This window comes from Oreochromis niloticus, linkage group LG5 (assembly GCF_001858045.2).
Source record: "Oreochromis niloticus isolate F11D_XX linkage group LG5, O_niloticus_UMD_NMBU, whole genome shotgun sequence".
Lineage (NCBI taxonomy): Eukaryota > Metazoa > Chordata > Actinopteri > Cichliformes > Cichlidae > Oreochromis > Oreochromis niloticus.
The window spans coordinates 22,663,651-22,682,887 of NC_031970.2; the positions used below are offsets into that span (position 1 = coordinate 22,663,651).

General features: G+C 40.9%; 1 protein-coding gene across 4 annotated transcripts in view; it reads left to right on the top strand.

The window, feature by feature from the left end:
- Positions 1-19,237, top strand: part of col7a1 (collagen, type VII, alpha 1) — a 65,685-nt gene that overhangs the window by 5,853 nt on the left and 40,595 nt on the right. For all 4 annotated transcript variants that reach the window (XM_025907309.1, XM_025907310.1, XM_019358911.2 and 1 more), the window contains exons 2-36: positions 5,539-5,611; positions 5,724-5,904; positions 5,994-6,150; positions 6,249-6,342; positions 6,453-6,611; positions 6,702-6,859; positions 7,863-7,992; positions 8,304-8,423; positions 9,298-9,453; positions 9,679-9,798; positions 9,897-10,046; positions 12,364-12,480; positions 12,687-12,833; positions 12,927-13,052; positions 13,163-13,309; positions 13,517-13,639; positions 13,863-14,129; positions 14,240-14,383; positions 14,522-14,653; positions 14,751-14,897; positions 15,097-15,231; positions 15,341-15,490; positions 15,573-15,709; positions 15,831-15,957; positions 16,083-16,226; positions 16,685-16,851; positions 17,091-17,132; positions 17,320-17,346; positions 17,436-17,480; positions 17,809-17,928; positions 18,007-18,078; positions 18,177-18,212; positions 18,292-18,345; positions 18,470-18,547; positions 18,764-18,877. In XM_025907309.1, coding sequence (XP_025763094.1) covers positions 5,548-5,611; positions 5,724-5,904; positions 5,994-6,150; positions 6,249-6,342; positions 6,453-6,611; positions 6,702-6,859; positions 7,863-7,992; positions 8,304-8,423; positions 9,298-9,453; positions 9,679-9,798; positions 9,897-10,046; positions 12,364-12,480; positions 12,687-12,833; positions 12,927-13,052; positions 13,163-13,309; positions 13,517-13,639; positions 13,863-14,129; positions 14,240-14,383; positions 14,522-14,653; positions 14,751-14,897; positions 15,097-15,231; positions 15,341-15,490; positions 15,573-15,709; positions 15,831-15,957; positions 16,083-16,226; positions 16,685-16,851; positions 17,091-17,132; positions 17,320-17,346; positions 17,436-17,480; positions 17,809-17,928; positions 18,007-18,078; positions 18,177-18,212; positions 18,292-18,345; positions 18,470-18,547; positions 18,764-18,877 — 4,287 coding nt within the window. In that variant the 5' untranslated portion in view covers positions 5,539-5,547. The remainder of the gene's footprint in view (positions 1-5,538; positions 5,612-5,723; positions 5,905-5,993; positions 6,151-6,248; positions 6,343-6,452; positions 6,612-6,701; positions 6,860-7,862; positions 7,993-8,303; positions 8,424-9,297; positions 9,454-9,678; positions 9,799-9,896; positions 10,047-12,363; positions 12,481-12,686; positions 12,834-12,926; positions 13,053-13,162; positions 13,310-13,516; positions 13,640-13,862; positions 14,130-14,239; positions 14,384-14,521; positions 14,654-14,750; positions 14,898-15,096; positions 15,232-15,340; positions 15,491-15,572; positions 15,710-15,830; positions 15,958-16,082; positions 16,227-16,684; positions 16,852-17,090; positions 17,133-17,319; positions 17,347-17,435; positions 17,481-17,808; positions 17,929-18,006; positions 18,079-18,176; positions 18,213-18,291; positions 18,346-18,469; positions 18,548-18,763; positions 18,878-19,237) is intronic.

Sequence of the window (19,237 nt, forward strand, 5' to 3'; positions counted from 1 at the left end):
CCGTTTGATCCTTCTATCCCCTTGTCCACTTGTGTCACTCTCTGTCCCCTAGACTGATGTTATGCTGGCTCTTACACAATCCTGCACTCTGTCACAGCACAGTGGCCTGTGGCCCGCTGCCCCCCTGGGAGAATGGCATCTCTACTAAAAGCATAGCCTTTAGAAAACATAGTCGAGCTCCTGTACAAACTTCCAACAGAAGCTTTAGGATGAATATTAAACACTTTCCACACCTTTAAACATCTTTTTCTTCCTCTCTCAGTGCTGTTATGCACACATTACTTTTTCTTTTTAAAAATGACTTCAAGTCAAGTCAAGGGGCTTTGTCATTCCAACCATGTGCAGTGAAACGAGACAATGTTACTAGACCATGGTGCTACATGTGATATATAACAGACAATCAACACAGGACTACATAAAGTACAATGTGCAAATATTGCAAAAAAACTAAACAAAGACATTGCAATGCCAGACAGAACAGAGCCATACAGACACGAGACAGTGAAGACACAACAGTGCAATAGAAATGTGCAAAAGACTGAGCATTGTTCAAAAAGTAACTTGGTGTATGAAGGTGTGCGTGTGTGTATGAGATTATGCAGATAAGTGCATGGTAGTGAGGAGTACGAAGGTATGTGTGTGTGTGTGTCAGTCCTGTCACTGAGTGTTCAGGAGTCTGACGGCTTGGGGGACTTGTGTTTAGAAAGAAGAAGACGCAGTCAGCTACTGAGCTTTTGACCCTTTAACCCTCTTGATTGGTTTATTTGCCAAGTGGCTAGTCGTGGGTGTGGTCATGCCCATAAGCCAGTTCATAATTTAAACATTCCAGGTGTGGAAGCCAGACTAGACACATTGATAAACATCAATCAAAAAAACATTCAGAAATGGGTCACCCCACAACTGGCTTGTAAATTGGCAGTAATTACTTGGAAGTATTTCTACCAGGACTTTATATGAACAGATTTGTGCCTGACAACAGAAAAGGGTTTGTGAGTGTATCGTGGGAAAAGCAAAAAGAAGAAAAATCCATTGTTTGTAGTCCATTTAACATTTAGTGCAGCTTTTAGTCATAAGTGTTTGGTGATATCTTAAATCACATTACAAAGTGGTAAGTTAGCCACTGTATTTCAGAAAAGGCTGGGAATATAGACTATAGTCTCAAAACTTGGCTTACAAAACCAGCAGTAAACAGAACTTCTATAGATTTCCTACAGTGAAAAAAATAACATAAAAGGTAGGAGTTAACGGTACATAATTTAAATTTGTAGGTGTAAGAGCCTCAAAATAGATGCTTTGATTTTTGAAACGGGAAAGAGGGGTTACATTTGGAACATATTAAGCTTCCTGTGTGTGATGTGTGGTGTGTTTGGGACAAAAATAAATTCTTGCTTAAGGAACAAATATTTATCAGTGATTATGAGCTTCTGGCCTCAAGCAGTGTTTGGACATTAGAAAAACTCAGTGTGGTGTGTCTTAATGGTTATTATCTAACTTTAGATTCTTGAATATTTTTTGACTCTTTTCATTTTTAAAATAATTTCACTGAACAGTATTTAGCAGATCTGTGCAGAATGTGTGAAAGTAGTCAAGTGTTATTGTAGAAATGCATGAGTCCTGATGTATTTACTGTAGATAATTACAGCAGAAGCTACTAGTGAGCTTTAGAGGTGGTGTTAGTAGGTGTTAAGAAGGGATTTGTGGTTTCAGATTTACTACAGTTAAACATGTGTGCACATCAGGAACCGTGAAATGCAAACTTTCCTCCAAAAGTCCCTAGAAAAGTGCACATTTGAATCAAAATGAGGTTATAGATGTTAAAGAATAACCTTAAAGTTGATGCACTCATTGTTGGACTTTACATAAACTGTAACTAGATTATTTGACGTCTGACAAGCCTCTGCTGTGAAACTGGGTGTGGCGATCTGATGATAATAAAAGCTTTCTTTCAATGTGGAATTTTACCAGCTAGCTCAATATAACATCTTACCTCAGGTGAGGCTACAAGATCTTAAACTGCGTTTACTAAGAATACATGTATGTTGTTTAACCAATCATATGACTAGTTTACATTCTGTTATAAATCAAAATGGCAGTTTGTGACCATCAGACCAAAGGTGGCCACCGTGGTGTCACCCATTGGTTGTGGACTCTCCAGGTTGAAGTCACATCAGGTCAAGTCACTTTTAATTATGCAGTGCATTTAAAACAGCAGTTTACCCAAAGTACTTTCTAAGTAAGGCAGACATAGATGTATTAATAATTCCAGAGCTTGAAAAACCTGCATACCAAACAAATAAATAAATAAATAAACTTACCTAAACAAACAACATGGTAAAAACTGAAAGGAAGCAAAGCAAAAATTGAAGCTTCAACTTTAATGAAGCTTTGGCTGCCTCTAATGTTAATTGTCTTCACAGCCAGAAGTGACTATATTTGGATGAACCACCAATCAATCAAAGCAGCCACACCGATAAATTTAAGCCACTTTCTAAGGGGATAATTATGCGTAGACCTCTATTGTTCCAACCTTTTAAACATGGGTTTCAATGCTGTTTTTTGGGGCTTTTTAAAATAGCACTCTCTGTTGATTATGTGTCTTTTGGAGCTAGTAAAGAAGCTGTAGCCTTTAGTATTTTTCATTTTAGGAGGTTACTGCTTGCTTCTGACAGATCAAGTCTAAGACTAATTTAAATTCCAGTTATTGGAAGATAGTTGTATCCTAATGAATTTAAAAGGTAACACATTCTATTTATGATAAGGGTTAAAATAAGAAGTAACTTTGATACTTAAAGTACTGCAAACGTTTTCTGTTTATTGTGAGTCTTATCAAGTCTGGCAGCATGTGTCTTTCATGTGGGTTAGCTCTGACCAAAGCTCGTTGATAGTCAGTCTGGTTTTGGTCAGTGTTGCAACAAAATGCCAAGCTATAAAAGTCTCCAAATGTCAGACGATGTTACTGTTCTTTACATTCATTTAGAGGCTCAGAAAATCACTTCAGTCTGATGCTGTCCTGCCACCAACATATGTAAGTGGTTTGATCCACTTAAATGTTTTTTTTTGTTCATGTTTCCTTCATTACATTGTGTGTTTACTTTAGCTACCCTATCCCTACAGAGTAGATCTGATGTTTCTGTCTTTGGCTCAACATCTGTCAGCTATTTTCAGTAACTTTAATGCTGTGCCTGACTGCGTCAAAGATGAATCAAAGGTTTTCATGAAAATGAATACTCCACATCCAGAATGAATTTCTTCACCTAAAAAAAGCTGTCACCAAAATCATATTGGAAATTTCTTATGAGCAAAACATGGTAACAGTGAGATACACTCTAGAGAATAGTAATGCTGCAAGACGGTCTGCAAGTGAATCAAGGATCTGTTGGATTTTTTCCAGAATGGTGCATAGTGTCTGTAAGGATCTGACATCTGCACTCCAGACATACAGTGGCCAAAGAGAAATATAGAGAAAAATTACGTTAAAGCTTCTTCATGGCCAAACTCCAACATGAGTTACACTAGTGAAGTTTAAGAGTGGATCTGATGCTCGATGTAAAAAATAGTCTTTTCTGACCACTATCCTTTGAGCAAAGATGAAAGGTGTTTGATGCATGATCACATGTACAGAAGCATGTATGCTCTGAATATGCATGTTATGTGAAGTGTGTGTGGAGGGAAGAGAATGAGAAGGACGGCTGTTGTTTAAAAAAAAATAATATTCAAACTCTTGTGTAAATTAGAAACATAGACAGGAAGTCTTGTTTGACACAGAATGAATGCAGACTTTCTTGCTGTGAGCTTGAAAGTTCTGGGTTCAAACGCTCCAGTTAGTTTGTGGCCTTCCTGCATGAAGTGTGCATGTTTTCGCCGTGTCTGCGTGGGTATCCTCTGGTTACCCACGCTTCATCTTACAGTTCAAAGGCATGCATGATTCTAAATTGACTGTGGGTGTGAATGTGCCGTTGGTCGGTGATCTGTCCAGGGTATGCCCTGCCTCCTACCCCATGACAGCTGGGAGAGGCTCCGTCATTAGCAAGGATAAGTGGAAGCAAATGGATGGGTGGTTGCATTTTATTCTTTTAGGATCAACATGCACAGAGGTCCGTAGAGTGTATGTAAAAGATGGATAGCCTCTGGTAGGGGTGGGTGATATAACCTCAAAATGATATCACAATATTTAAAAGAAATTTGCAACAATAACTGCTTAACGCTTTAACAATAACTAAAGGAGCCTGTGCAATATTGTCACATAATAAAATATATTAAATATTAATAATTTCCACCTGACATGTTGTATCTTAGGTTGAACCTTTTAAGCAGCTAAATTAATGCTCTTTTATGTTAAAGCAACATCAGGCTTGACTTAAACATTGCTTTTCCTATTTTAATAAATAAAGTGCAACAAACTAAAACATATAAGAATATAAATTTACTGAATTGCTATTGTATGAGTAAAATTACAAATTGTCCAGGGTGGCTCAGCTCACTGTCTGCTGCTGTCATTTGAAGTAACGCTTGTTTCTCCTTTGCCTGCTCTCACTGTGAGTGCACCTACTCACCATACACATACACTGCATGCGGAGTGGAGCTAACATGAGACAGGCAATAGTGAAACAATCCACCTAAGCTGTTTAGTCATGTCAACTCACTTGCCAACATATAAAGAAAAGCTGGCGATGTGAAATACGCCACTCTGTATTGTTGATCTTTAGCTGAAACTGCTGCACTGCTGAATGCAAGATCAGTCTGTTGCTTTTTGGAGTCCGTACCTAGTGAGAGACATGCAAGAATATGACAAGTAAAAAAATAAAAATATATACCATGTAAATCTTGTTGTTTAAGGGTTGGTATTAGTTAACTGAGTTATATATAGTATTTACTTTTTTCAGATTTACAGCTTTTTGTGGGTTTTTCTCTGAGGTAATCATTCACTATAATATCAAGGACTTTTAAAACAACACTCAGTCATATATACAAGGTTACTAATATCTAAGTGCATGCACAATGCTTTCTTTCAGGGCTGCTTGTTCACATAATGTGTTCATGTAGTGGTCTCTTCAGTGATGATGAATAACATTAATAGCCCATGAGGTAATACGGGGTGGTAGGTATTTGGACACTTTCTCACCAGGTGTGAGAGCTTCTTGGTGCAGTGCAAAACCTGGACTGCAGGACAGACTGGTATAAGAAAAGAGACCTCACGTGTTTGTGTTACAGGAAAACATGTTCAAAGTAATGAGGCTGACATGAAATAAAGGCTGTCAGGTAGGTCAGAACAGGTATAGGCAGGAACAATGACTAGAATGCTAAGAAAATGCAGACAAATTACTGGATTGAACTACCCACAAATTATGCTATGGAACAAATGACTAATGAAATCCAGCTGAACAAGAAAGTGGCAGTCAGCAGAAACCGGATTTTCAGTGTTGATGTTTACTATTAATAGATAGGATATTAAAATATCTATATAAAGTTTGTAATTTTTTCAGACTGTTTTTAGAGATGATATTAATGATAATATTACCTGTCCTTTGTGTGTCCCAGGTTGTGAAGATGTGGAGTTGGGTTTTCACTTTAACTGTGCTGCTGTGCTCTGTGAAACACGCTGAAGCTCAGGGTAAAATGCCTTTTGTTTGAATTAACTACACTTTACCTCACTGTCACATCTACCCTGCCAGACATAATGTTTTGTGTTTCTGTTAATAATTCTTGTCCTTTATGTCCATCAGACAGGTGTGATAATGTACAAGCTGCAGATATAGTTTTCCTGGTTGATGGCTCTTCCAGTATTGGCCGACCTAACTTCCTGCAGGTTAAGGGCTTTATGGCTGGAATTGTAAAGCCATTCGCCAGCTCCGTGGGCGAGTCGGGGGTTCGGTTCGGTGTTGTACAGTACAGTGACACCTCGAGGTGACTGAGAGTAATAAAAAAAAAAAAACCCCTAAATAACACACAGCAGGTGCAGAATTGTATATTAATGCACATTTATCCATCATCAGAGTCGAGTTCACCTTGACTGCCTACCTGAATGGCACTGAGCTTGTCAACGCTGTCCAGAATATAAACTATAAAGGTGGAAACACACGCACTGGTGCCGGCCTTAAGTTTGCCTCTGATAACTTCTTCAACCCCGCCTCTGTTCGGGATGTTCCAAAGGTCCAAGGAGTAGCTATACCATTATGATTGATAAATTATTATCTATTCAATGTAGCAGTTCTAGCTAATTTTATCTATGGACCCTCTTTAACTTTCAGATCATGATCCTGATCACAGACGGGAAGTCGCAGGACAATGTGAACGAGCCAGCACAGAAGCTGCGCAGTCAGGGAGTTCATGTTTTTGCAGTTGGTGTGTGTTTTATCTGCAGTATTTCCTCAGTTATTCTGAATAATCTGGAATTATACCAGAGCTTCAGGTGAAGTGCTTTGTTTTCTTTGGCAACTTTTTGTTTTTAAAAGGTGTAAAGAGTGCAGACAAGAATGAACTGGCTCAGATCTCGTCCCAACCCAGCAGTGATTTTACCTTCTTTGTTGGGGACTTCAAACTGCTGAACACGCTGCTTCCTCTTGTGAACTCTCAAGTTTGCTCGAAAGCAGGAGGCGATTATGCTAGCGATGGTATGCTTAACATTAGAATTAAACGAAATTAGGCTGTCACAATTATTGTAAAACTACATGTGATTTTAACCGTGTCTCCTCTCTTCTTAGAGGCGTTTGTTGGTCCATCCAACCTGCAGTTCACAGGCCAGACGTCTGACTCTCTCAGGTTCCGATGGAGTCCTGCAGGGGGCCCTGTGAGTGCCTATGTGATCCAGCACGTGCCACTCACTGGCCTGGGTCAACCAGTCATAGCAGAAATGCGTCAGGTGAGTTCATGGGTGCGACCAAATAATCAGATTGAGGTGCTTCAGTGGTTCCTTTATTATTTCCTTTAGTATAGGATACACCTTTACACACCACCTGATGATTCACAAGAAGTGATCAACATAATTGACAAGTGGAGCACATTGCATAAACGTTACACTTTAAGTTCATTTTTCATTTAATGCCATAAACTGCTGATGTGTTTTGAATTTTGTAAAACACAATGCTAAAAGCACAGTTTAAACATTTGAACATCATGCAGCTGTAATAAAATCTGCTTCTTATGAAGTGATTATAAAGTTTATTACCTATATCATAGTATGTTTAAGATTCACTATAAATTGATTTGCATTAGTTACTGTGCATCTACAGCTGTATTGTATCATTAGTTTTTTAATCAGGTTAGCTGACACTGAATTGGATGTGACTGATGGATTAAATTTTATGCTGGTCCCAAAAAGCTTTATTTAAAAAAGGAAGAAATGAGTTATACAGGATCTTCTCTTCAGCAGGAAAAAAATAATAAAAGAAGATTTATGTCATTTAATAGGATCTTTGAACTTTGTTGTTTTAATATGGCTGTCACCTGCCAAAAGAGTCTTCTAAGGCTCCTTCGCACGATTCTTTCACCCCATGACTTCTTCCACTGATGTCGAGGTAACGTGACCTCAGGTGTTGAAGGATTTTAGAGAATGAGCAAAGGCACATTTATGTGACCTACACTGAAACAGTTAATTGCAGTTTTATGAGCCAGACTCAATCCTGCTTTGCTCAAGAAGTATGTGTGTTCAGGCTGAGTATAAACATGTCTAATGGGTGGATCTTCTGCAAGGAAAAGGAAAAATTAAAGTGTGGCAGAGCGAAGCATTAAATTCCCTTCTGTGTACCCTGGCGTGATGGTGATGATAGAAGGCTGCCAGAGCTCAGCTATTTTTTTTATTTTTCAGTCATACACGTGTTTTAGGAGTGTCAGTTTACAAAGATCACCCCTGTCCCAACCTGCAGGATAGTGTCACTGCCAATCAGAGGACCTACACTGCACGAGGTTTAAGGTCAGGAACAGATTACCTGGTGACTGTCATCGCCCAGTACCCCAACAGTGTGGGAGACTCTGTTTCTGCCAAGCAACGGACCAGTGAGTACAAAGTGAACGACTCAACAGACACACAAGAGACTGACAAAACACTTGTGAATGTCAAAGTATCCTTGGGCAAGATACTGAACCCACAGTTGTCTCTGATTCATCCATTAATCAAAGTGTGAGCATTTGAATGTTGGTTTAAGAGTGGCTAGGAATTGGAAAAAGCACTTTTATGAATGTGTGTGTGAATACATGAATTAGGTTTGTAATAAGAAAATGCTTTGAGTTCTCAGATTGAGTAGAAAAGCGCTAGATAAGTATTGGTCCATTTGCAATATGAAATAGCCCATTTTCTCTTCACATAGGGTCATTGCCAGGTGTCTCCAGTCTGCGCTTGGTCCAAGCAGGTTTCTTTTCTCTCAGTCTGGGCTGGAATCAACCTTCAACTCCTGTCCAGGGCTACAGAATCACCTACGGACCACGAGGTCAGGCACACTTATATATTTTTTCTGTTTCCTGCCTGTTTTGGTAAACCGTTCTTATCCTATAATGTCAGAATGGCCCTGCCACGATGCTAACCTTGGCAGAATTATTTTAAAAAAAGGAAAAGAAGTCAACACTAGTCAATAACTGTTACTTTTTATGGCATCCAGGGGCCATGCAAAGGGTGTGTAGCAGTACGGGTTCAGTGTGATCAACATTAGCTTCTGTAACATCTAACTTCCCTCAGGCACTGGCTGTCAGCTGGGATGTTTATAGCCTTATAATTACCTAAAATATCAAATACATTTTATCATCGCTGATCATGAAGCTAGGCAGACTGAGAAAACTTTTGCTTATGTCATGGACTGTGAGTAATTTTGTCCTCACATTTATAGCACCGGGGTGTGTCAGGAGGTCTGGGTGGGTGCTTAGGCTGTGATTCAGGAGAGAAAAGTGGGCCCTGAGGGCTCATATAAGCTGTTTCTCTCACCACATGCTGTGCCAGTATCAGTTCTTCGCTAGAAGAATGCCACGCTAAGCTCCCCTGTTGATCGGTTACACTGCCACGTCAATGGGTGCATTCTAGTGAGCATGCGCAGCATGGAGTGATGTTCCTACCTGTTCACAGTGCAGCTTTTGACATTTATAATTCAGTGAAACCAGGCAAAGATAGATACATTCTACACAGGCACACAGCCTTTCTCAGTATGCTTGAGACTAATCAAGCACAGGCGAGGCCCTAAAGGCAAAAACATTCTGTCTGAATGTTCGAACATACCCCACAGTATAATTTGTGATTGCTCTTCAGTCATTTATTAGTTAATTGCTCTTCTCTGTGTCTTTTTTTTTCTATTTTTTGTTTGGCTGGAAGAGTAGGTCAGCCAGCAGCTCAGCTGTTGGAGCGGTCACTGTCTGCAGGCTCCACATCTGTCACCTTGGAGTCACTTCAGCCCGACACAGAGTACGTCATCAGCCTCTACCCCTTGTTCCCACGAAACTCTGCATCCCCGTCTGTCCTCAACGCCCGCACATGTGAGTTCGTCCTCTGGCCTACTATTAATCCCTTTGCCGCTGCTATATAATGTTCCTGTAATGAAAGCTACCACAATCAGTAGGTAAAATACAATAAGTGGTACAGTTTGCAATAAATACACAAAAATTATAATTTAGTGCCTGATCTAAGTGATACTGTCTCCTTGTGGTGACCTTCAGTATATTAACATTATCTTCACGTCTCTGTTTATGTTTTTGTGCTAGTGAGCCTTGAGGTTGTGCAGCAGTTATCAGTGGAGACGGAGTCAGAGGGCAGTGTTCGTGTGCGATGGCGAGGTGTCAGCGGTGCGAGGGCGTACCGTCTGGTCTGGGGACCGTTTACAGGTCGAAGGACACATCAGACATCATGTTTTGTTTCTAACAGCATTTATTTACTGTGTCACATATCTTTACATTTTTCTCTGGGTTTTTTGTTCACTTAGGTCGTGATGTAGAGACCGTGGAGGTCGGTGGTGACGTTGACTTCTACACGCTGTCTGGGGTCCAGCCAGATACTGAGTACATTGTTACTATTATCCCACTATACGAGGGAAACACAGAGGCCTCTCCAACAACGGCCAGATTCAAGATAGGTAGGCGTGCTTTCAGTGGTCTGCCACACCACCAAACTTTTCCTCTGTTCTCATCCCATCAGTGACTCACAGTTAGTTGGGGCAACAATCTACTTTCCAGAGCCAGAGCTCAGCTATTTTTCCAGTTTCTCTAGCAACTAATTGTCATAAAGAATGCTGTTTTTTTGCTCCTGCCTTCTATTCTTTCCTGCCAAGTGCAGCAGCAGGAAGAAGATGGGGAGAAAAATAAAGCAGCGATAGAAATCCTCCTTGCGGTTTATCTCTATTTTAAAATGTCTACATGTGTTACTGTTTAGGGCTGTTTTGTTTGGGGAACATTTTGTAGCACACCTACGCCCTCGTTACACACACACACACACACACACACACACACACACACACACACACACACACACCATCTGCCTCTCGTGAGCAGTTCCCATATGTTGTCTCTTCATTTGGACCAGTGTTACTTGAGTCACTGTGGGGACACAACACTGAGCAGTGGAGTGATGGGAATGGAGAACTGGAAAGTTTTGTGTGGCTCAGTTCTGAATCAGAGAACTAAGATGTATACAACATGTTCTGTTTAAGCACTTTGTTGTGTGTGCAAGCTTCAAGTTACCTTTTCATTATCAAACTTTTCTTTGACCTCCGGACCTTTATTGGACACACATCGATGTAGTTGCAGGTCAGTTACAAGAAAAGACCTGTGCTCATTCACAGCGTTGGAGAGAACATGTTTGTTTGTCTCGTGGCTGCTGACCTGTGTGATGATATCTTGTCCACTACATTGACAGCCTCAGGGCGGAGGTGTGGTATTAAATCTGTTACTAATTTACTTAGCTGTCAATCATTACACTGCTTTCTTGACACTGTAGCTTTAATGCAATTTCACAAAAGATTCGTCAACCACGAAGATCTGTTTTGACACAAACGTGTACAATTTGCATATGCAGGCTAAGATACTGCAAGTGGCTGCTGCACAAATGATGGATTTTCAATGGTTTAAGAGTGGCATGCATGTTCATGTTCACTTTTGCTTTGTAGCCACTCAGATATCCAGTTATATCAAAAAGAATAATGTGCAACACCTTGATTATTGTCTTTTGTCAGACATTTGGTTGTAGCTTTGCTGATGTGTTTGTCCTGTTGCATGGCCAAATTTAGCTGTTGGACAGATGGCCTCAAATTTGACTTTTATTTTTAGAATACTTTGATTCACAGAGGCATTATGGTTGAGTCAATGACTGCAAGGTGCCCAGGTCCTATGGTCAAAAGGGACTAAAATCACCCCTCCACCACTGTGTTTGACCGTTCGTATGAGATGTTTGTGCTAATGTGCCGTGTTTGGTTGTCACCATATGTGGTGCACTGTACTGCTCCAGAGTTCTTGTGGCTTGTTCAGATGCAACTTTGCAAACCTAAGCCACACTGCCATGTTTTTTTTAGAGAGAAGAGGCTTTCTCCTGGCAATGCTTGCAAACAACCCATACTTGTTCTGTCTTTTTCTGATTATACTGTCATAAACTTTAATTTAACATGCTAGCTGGAGCCTGTAGAGACTGAGGGTTTTTTTTTTTTGCAGATTCTCTGAGCATTGCACAGTCTGACCTGGGGTTGAATTTGTTAGGATGTCCTGGGAAGATTGTGAGAATCTGTTAAAACACACCTGAACGTCTTTTTTTATGAAGGTGTTCACGATTGCTTATGACCAGTTAATCAAGTACATTTGATACGCAACAAATGCCTGGTACTTACCCTATTTACTCCTATAAAAATTGTACTTGTATCAAGTTTAAAGAAGGTAAGGTTCATGTTCGATGGAATTACTTTCAGTCTTATAATAATCTATTAGGACACCGTATGAAGTGTGTCTGGGAATAGATCTTTGTGTGTGGCTGTAGCTCTCGTGGTAGACTGGGTGTCCAGTAATCATGGGCATCTATTTAAGTGCAGAAGCATCTTTCAGTGCTCCTGGCACAAGATACGAAAACAATAAGTTGCTCTTATTTGTGTGTGTGTGCATGTGTGTGTGCGTGCGTGTGTGTGTGTGCGTGTGTGTGTGTGCGTGCATGTGTGTGTGAATCAGTGACTGTGAAGTAAAAAAGCTCCAGGAGTCCATGCATGTAGTAATTCTGCAAGAACAGAATTTGTAGTATGGCAAATGTACCTTGAAAGTGGGTTTGTCGCCCACCATTTACACCAAAATTTGTTTAGAATGGAAAGTCTGCAGCCATTCCAAACAGAAGAAGCAATTACAGAACGTAATAAGCCATCCCATGTACATACAAATATTTCAAAACATATTGCATAATGTATTATTTTTTCCCCTCAGAGCGTCAAGAGCAGCAGGTCCTCAGAGCAGCTATCACCAGTCCCTCCTCTATCCGCCTCACCTGGAGACTCATTCAGTCCTCTCGAGGGTATCGGCTGGAGTGGAGGGAGGGGGAAGGTTAGACATGCATATACCATGAAAGCAAAATTTTAAAAAATTAATTCTGATGATTTTTTTCCCCAACTTTGCCAGCTTTAGTTTTGTATTGTATTATATCCCAACTCCACTTTTAAGTTGAAAGAAATAGAAAGCATATACTGCACTGATATTATATATAGAGTGAGAAAAAGTTGATCCCTGTTCACTGTTCTCTTGTGCTTCAGGAGGCCCTGTCCGGAGCCTGTCCTTTCCAAGAAGCACCACCAACTCTGTGCTCACAGGCCTGAAACCAAACACAGAATATATCTTCACCTTGTACACCCTGTTCGAAGGTCGTGAGGAAGCCACACCTGTCTCCACCACATCCAGAGGTCCGCCTTGAACCCTAAACTGATTTTGGATTTACTGTATGGGTCATAAACATGCTGATTGTGCCTGAATCACTTTGACCCTTGATTTTGCAGAGGAACAGCCAGTGGGAAGGGTTTCCAACCTGCGAGTGGTGGAGTCTCTGGGCAGGACTGTCAGACTTGGCTGGACCGGTGTAGCCGGGGCCACACAATACAGAGTTATCATCTTGAACACTGACTGTACGCTGAACTTAGTCATTTAAAAAGAAAAACAAATCAATATCTTCTGTTGCTAAATGAATAAAAACATGATTGGTGGTAAAATTTCTGTATGATTCATGTCATGTCAGTGCAAGCAGAAGAAATACGACTCATTCCTGGAAACCAGACGACCCTTGACCTCAGAGACCTGATAGTGGGGGTCTCGTATGGTGTCAGTGTCACTGCACTGGTGGGAGAAAACGAAGGAGAGCCGGTGACCGTCAATATCAAACCAGGTGAGTTTAGGAAGCTACTGACATTCTGATTCTCCAGTGTCTTTCTTTTACCTGCCAATTTCAGCAACAACAACCCTGAATGGACCTCTGTGAAGTTCAGGCTTTATCCCCTATTTTTTCCCTAAAAGTACTGTGATGCTCTTACTGCCTCAAAAAGATTTAAACATTGCCATTATATTTTATTAATCATTATATTAATGATTGCAGAGCTTGTTGTGGGAAGGGTGACTAATCTGAGAGTAATAAATGCAAATAGTCGGAGAATTCGAATTACCTGGACAGGTGTTACCGGAGCAACGGGGTACAGGGTTACTTGGAGACAAGGCAACAGTAAGTGTTATGCATATGAATATTATCCTATATATATTAGTATATCAAGATAATATCTTAAGGTATATTATCTTTTATGTTGTATTATTCCATTATTTGGTTCTCATTTTACCTGAGCCTCTAAAGAATTTGCACAACTGTTGCTTAATTGTTTTTATATTTTTTTCTGTTTTAGCTTGATTAATTTAGATTGTTTTGTAACCCTATGTTCTCCCTTTTGTAGGTGCAGAACAATCCCGTACTCTGGGAGCCGAGGTCACGGCCTTCACCATAGAAGGCCTGCAGCCAGATGAGGCACTAATAATTGGTGTTGCAGCTGTTGCTGATCAGCGTGTTGGAGAGGTGGCCACGCTGGCTACTCGGACCAATCCCCAAAGTGGGTTATTGTCTGGACTTCGTGTCCTTGACATCACGTCTCAGAGAATACGCATCGCGTGGTCACTTTCCTCGAGGGCAACTGGGTATAAGATCACGTGGCGCCGTGATGATGGTTTGTAATTATTTGCATTAAAAGCAAATGCATGCATTTACATGGAACCACATACATGATTAATAAACAAAGGAATGTGTTAGTGTCAAACTATATTCTGCTCGCTGCAGGAGTCGAAACTAGTCGTAACGTTGATGCCAGTGTTTCTACCTACACTATCGATGGACTGCGGCCAGATTCGGCTTACACAGTGCAGGTTTCTACACTGACTGGATCTCGAGAAGGGACTCCTGCAGTTCTAAATGTCAAAACAGGTATCTCACTGGATCAGCCGAATACACTTTGCAGCTGTTGTTCTGGGTATCTTTTTACATAAACCTAGCTGTGAGTGTGGATTACTTGGAATATGTTAAAGTAAACAACGCTTAGTATTTTCCTGTTCCTACTGATAGAACAAGATCAGTCCACGGTTGGGACTGTGACATCACTGCAAGTCCAGGAGGGCCGCGGAGAGGTTGTCCGAATCACTTGGGTTGGCGTGCAGGGAGCAACATCTTACCGTGTGTCTTGGAGGAGAACAGATGGTGTGTGGTTTTTTTCTTCTTTTGTCTCTTCTGATATTAAAGTGTTATAAAAGCTTGTTTCTCTTAGATCACTCACTCTTGCTGTGTTTTGCTGTAGGTGGTGAAGAGAGGAGTCAGCTGGTACCTGGAGATGTGACAGCAGTGGATTTAGACCAGCTGGACCCTGGAGTTCAGTATGAGGTGCAGGTCATGGCTTTAGTCCAAAACAGAGAGGGAGCCCCGGTATCTGTCAGCATTACCACACGTGAGTCCTGACTTTCAGATATAATTGCAGGAAGTGTGTTTCAATTCACAAATACTGATTGGTGCTAACTTAAACCTTCAGGAATATGCAGGGTACTGTGAAGCCTTGCTGCAAAATCTCAAATTTCACAGAAAACCATTGAAATGTACAAAATCTGACTGATAAATTTGATAAAATTACTACATCTGAATGCACACAGCTGGTGATTATACCCCGCCTTCATTGCCTACCACAACTTTACGAGTGGTAGAGGTTACCCGGGATTCTGTGCGGCTGGGCTGGAGTCTTTTACAAGGTGCCACCGGATATATTCTTCGTTGGAGAGAAGAATCAGGTAAGGCATCGCGGTATACATGTTCACTTTTTTGTTTTGTTTCAACTTCCACATGCTTGCATTGTTAACATTATTCATTTCATTTAATCCCACTGTTCACATTTCTCAGATAGTGGTCGAGTCTTGTCTGTCACGCTGCCTGCTTCATCTAGCTCTTACGAGGTGCCCAGCCTGCGTTTGGGCGTTCGATATCGATTTAGCCTGCAGCCCAACTTTGCAAGTGGACTAGGAGGAGAAAGCTCTGTAGATGGACGCCCTGGTAAAACAAACACATGTTCTTTCATATGCTTTTGTTTAAGAACGTATCGCTTACTAACCCTGACAAACACCTCTGTTTGCAGTGTGTGCGCTTGGGCCTCTAGATGTGGTGTTTCTGGTACCTGCGTCTACTGATCGTATTAATCTTGCAAGACCTTTACGTGAATTCCTCACAAATACAGCAGAGTCTCTCAGAACTACTGGAGCCCTCAACACACAGGTACTTTTTGTCAAAATAAAGTCTCGCAACTGATCAGGGAAATGTACAACTGTTTTTTTTTTCAGTCCTTTTTTAGCTTTTACTTATGCGATCATTTGGGCTATTTTTTTATCTGTTTCAGATTGGGGTTGTAGTATATGGTTCTAGACCCAAAATATGGTTCCTGCTCAATCGCCATGCCAGATCTGATACCCTACTTCAAGAGATTCAGTCCATACCCTTTGATGAAAGCCCAGGGAGCAACATCGGTTGGGATTTTTGTCTTTCTCCTTATCTTTTCTGACAGTCCTTTTCTGTTCTTACTGAGTGCCATCTGAGCAGCTGCTTTGTTTTGTGCGATGACATTTGTGATATTGCCTGTCTCCCTCTGCAGGTGAGGCGGTAACATTCACCAGACAGTATGTCCTGACCCCATCGGCTGGACGGAGACTAAGGGTCCCTGGTGTTGTTGTCATCATCGCTGACAAACGTTCCAATGACGACCTGAGCCTTGCAGCCAGCAGTCTCAAAGCTACAGGTTTTCTTTCAGAGGATCACTGACATGAAGTCACAATATTAATAGAATATAATAGAATGACAGCTGGAGTTTGCTTTAACTTGGATGAGTGTTACTGCCTGGTCCCTATGAAGGCAGCATATTTGACAGAATTGGAACAGTTTAGTTGGGACATATCTACCACAAAAGTGTGCGTAAAAATGTAGGAAGTCGTGTTCAATCTAAAAATAAATGAAAAGTATTAATAGAATGAAACATCTGAAAGCATCTTGAAAAGAGCCGGACACACTGCACATCATGCTGAGATATGCCGAGTATTTGGCATATCAAATTTTAAAAAACAATTTAATTAATTAATTAATATTGCTTACAAAATAATTCCACAAATAGTTTGTTCAATTGCAGTACACTACAGATATTATGATCTTTTTTGCCTTGCAAACAAATACTGTTGATTTTTCTGTTTGTATGTTTGCTAGGTGTGAAAGTCCTAGCTGTTGGTGTCGACCAGGCAGACACTGGGGAGCTGTATCAGGCTGTGTCAGATGGCAACGACAACCTCTTGTATACAAGTTATCCAGCGCAGCTGACCACGCTACAGTCTAATCTAGCCAGCTTGCTCTGTGGCATTGCCAGGGCACAAGAGGTGGGAAGAAACCAGAGAAAAATATTTTGTTTACAATCTTGAATTAGAGTTAAACTCGGTGTGATCTGGATTGACATAAATTAAAAAAAGAAGACGACAAACAAAACACCTAGTTTTCCAGTAACTATTTAAACATCTGTAACACTCACACTAGTGAATATGTGTCATTTATTTTAACGGTGATAAGGTTCAACTGAATAAAAGTCTAAATCTCAGCTGTTTCTGTTGATGTTTTTTAGACTACTCAAAGTACAGATGAGTGTACCATTCAGTGCCCTCGGGTAAGTTATTGTGTACCGTCATGCTGTATTTTTACGTTTTATAACCTATAACCACAAATTGACTGATGTATCCTGCTCTGATTAATTAAGTGTTAATTATGTAACTGATAAAAGCAAGAGCTTTCTTCTGTTGTCCTTCATACTTTAATTTCTAAATTTTTGGTTTTATTTTTTAATTTTCTTTTAGGGTGAGAAGGGAGAACGTGGAGAAAAGGTATTGAAGAGCTGAAGTTGCACTTTTTTTTCTCCAGTGGTCTTGTTCTTCAGCTTTTAAGATGGTGTTTCCTTTGTTTGAACCCACAGGGTGAGAGAGGCAGAGATGGTGCAGATGGACGCAAGGGAGAGCCTGTGAGTCATTTAATTATACTGAACTTGATGATTCAGTTTGGCGTTGCACTAGTGCAATGTTACTGCAAATGGATATTGACGTGACATTTTAGTAAGCGTCCAATTATTGAGTGTAACGTCAGTCCAGGCAGGCCACAAAGTGTGGCTCAGTCGCAAATCCAGCAAATCAATATCAGCCCACATCAGTGTTGGCTCAGCTGAATGTGTTAACTGGCAGCTCTACACAGTTAAGTTGCTTTAGCCGGCCTATGGTTAATGCGAATCTGCATGTCGGTTTGCAGTCCACCGCCCTGCTAGCTCTTTCTTGACAATAGCAATCTTCATACAGGGTCGTGATGGTTTGCCTGGGAGAGATGGCGCCAGAGGCCCTGAAGGTCGTCCAGGAACACCAGGCCAAAGTCTCCCAATTGACCCTTCGCTGGTGGTAAAAGGAGAAAAGGGAGAGCGAGTAAGTGTAGCTGAAATCATTCTAAACCATACAAACCAGCCAAAACAGAACCAAACTAATGAGCCGTGTTGTGTTTAGGGTTTTCCCGGTATTGATGGAAATCCAGGGTTACCAGGGCGACCAGGTGCCCCCGGAAGTGCAGGTGTTCCCGTGAGTAGAGCGACTGGAACCCACAGATTGACTGTTTATGATTTTGTTAGCAGTGAGTCAATAAAATACTGTTACGTTTTGTTTTTTTTACTGCACAGGGTTCACAAGGCTTACCTGGTGTCAGAGGAAACCCAGTAAGTAGCCCCGGCCGTCCTGTGCGAGAGAGTTGGCAGGTGACCAGATTTGAACTGCCTTTGTTTTCTGTTGTTCTAGGGTGAACCAGGAACACCAGGACCACTGGGGCCAAAGGGTGATAAAGGTGAAAGGGTGAGCTTAAAAACATCTTAACCTTTTTTTTTTTTTCCAATTCAGTTTGTTTTTGCCAGTTTCAAAAGGAAAAAAGGTGAAGTGTTATTATTCCATCGTTCACTGCGCTTTGTTGATATTTTAGGGTGAACCAGGTCCTGTGACATCTGGTGGTGGGGGTCTTCCAGGGAGGAAAGGAGAACCAGGCATTCCAGGAACAGATGTAAGAAAAACACCAGATAACCAGTCAGGATGTTTTTTATGTTGACATTCACAGCATTCTTTAACTTCTTTTAAATAGCCAGTGTAATCCTAAAACCCACAGTGGGCCACAGTGTCATCTGTAAAATCTTATGTGTAGAAGAGAGTGTAGTTAAAATGGTTTGTATGGTCATCCATCATTCATATGTACTGAGTTGAGTTTTTGTTGTGTGGCAAGGGTACGCCAGGTCGGTCAGGCAGGGACGGCACCAAAGGAGAACCTGGAGTTCCAGGGACACGAGGCCAGGATGGTCGCCCAGGAATACCAGGAACACCAGGGCTTTCAGTCAAGGTTTTTCTCTTGTTTCTCTTCTACTAAGAAAAGAAATAGATTTTCATATTTAATTCTTTTGACATCAGATTTGTAAAGTGCCTTTACTCATGTCTCATGTATGTATGAGCCCACATCCTTTCCTAGTGTAAAACACTGACCGCCAGGTTGACTTCTGTGGAGAAGTTTTGTTCTCTGCCATATCGGTGCTAAAACGTATCTTAAACCACCCAGTCAGTTTCCCTGAGCTCTGTTACAAGTACAAGGAAACAGCAGCAGTTTCAAATGCAATGAATATTTGCTCTGTTATTATATGCAAGCTTATTATATACTCGGTTATTATATACTTGGGTGGGTACAGTTTTTCCATTATTTACATTC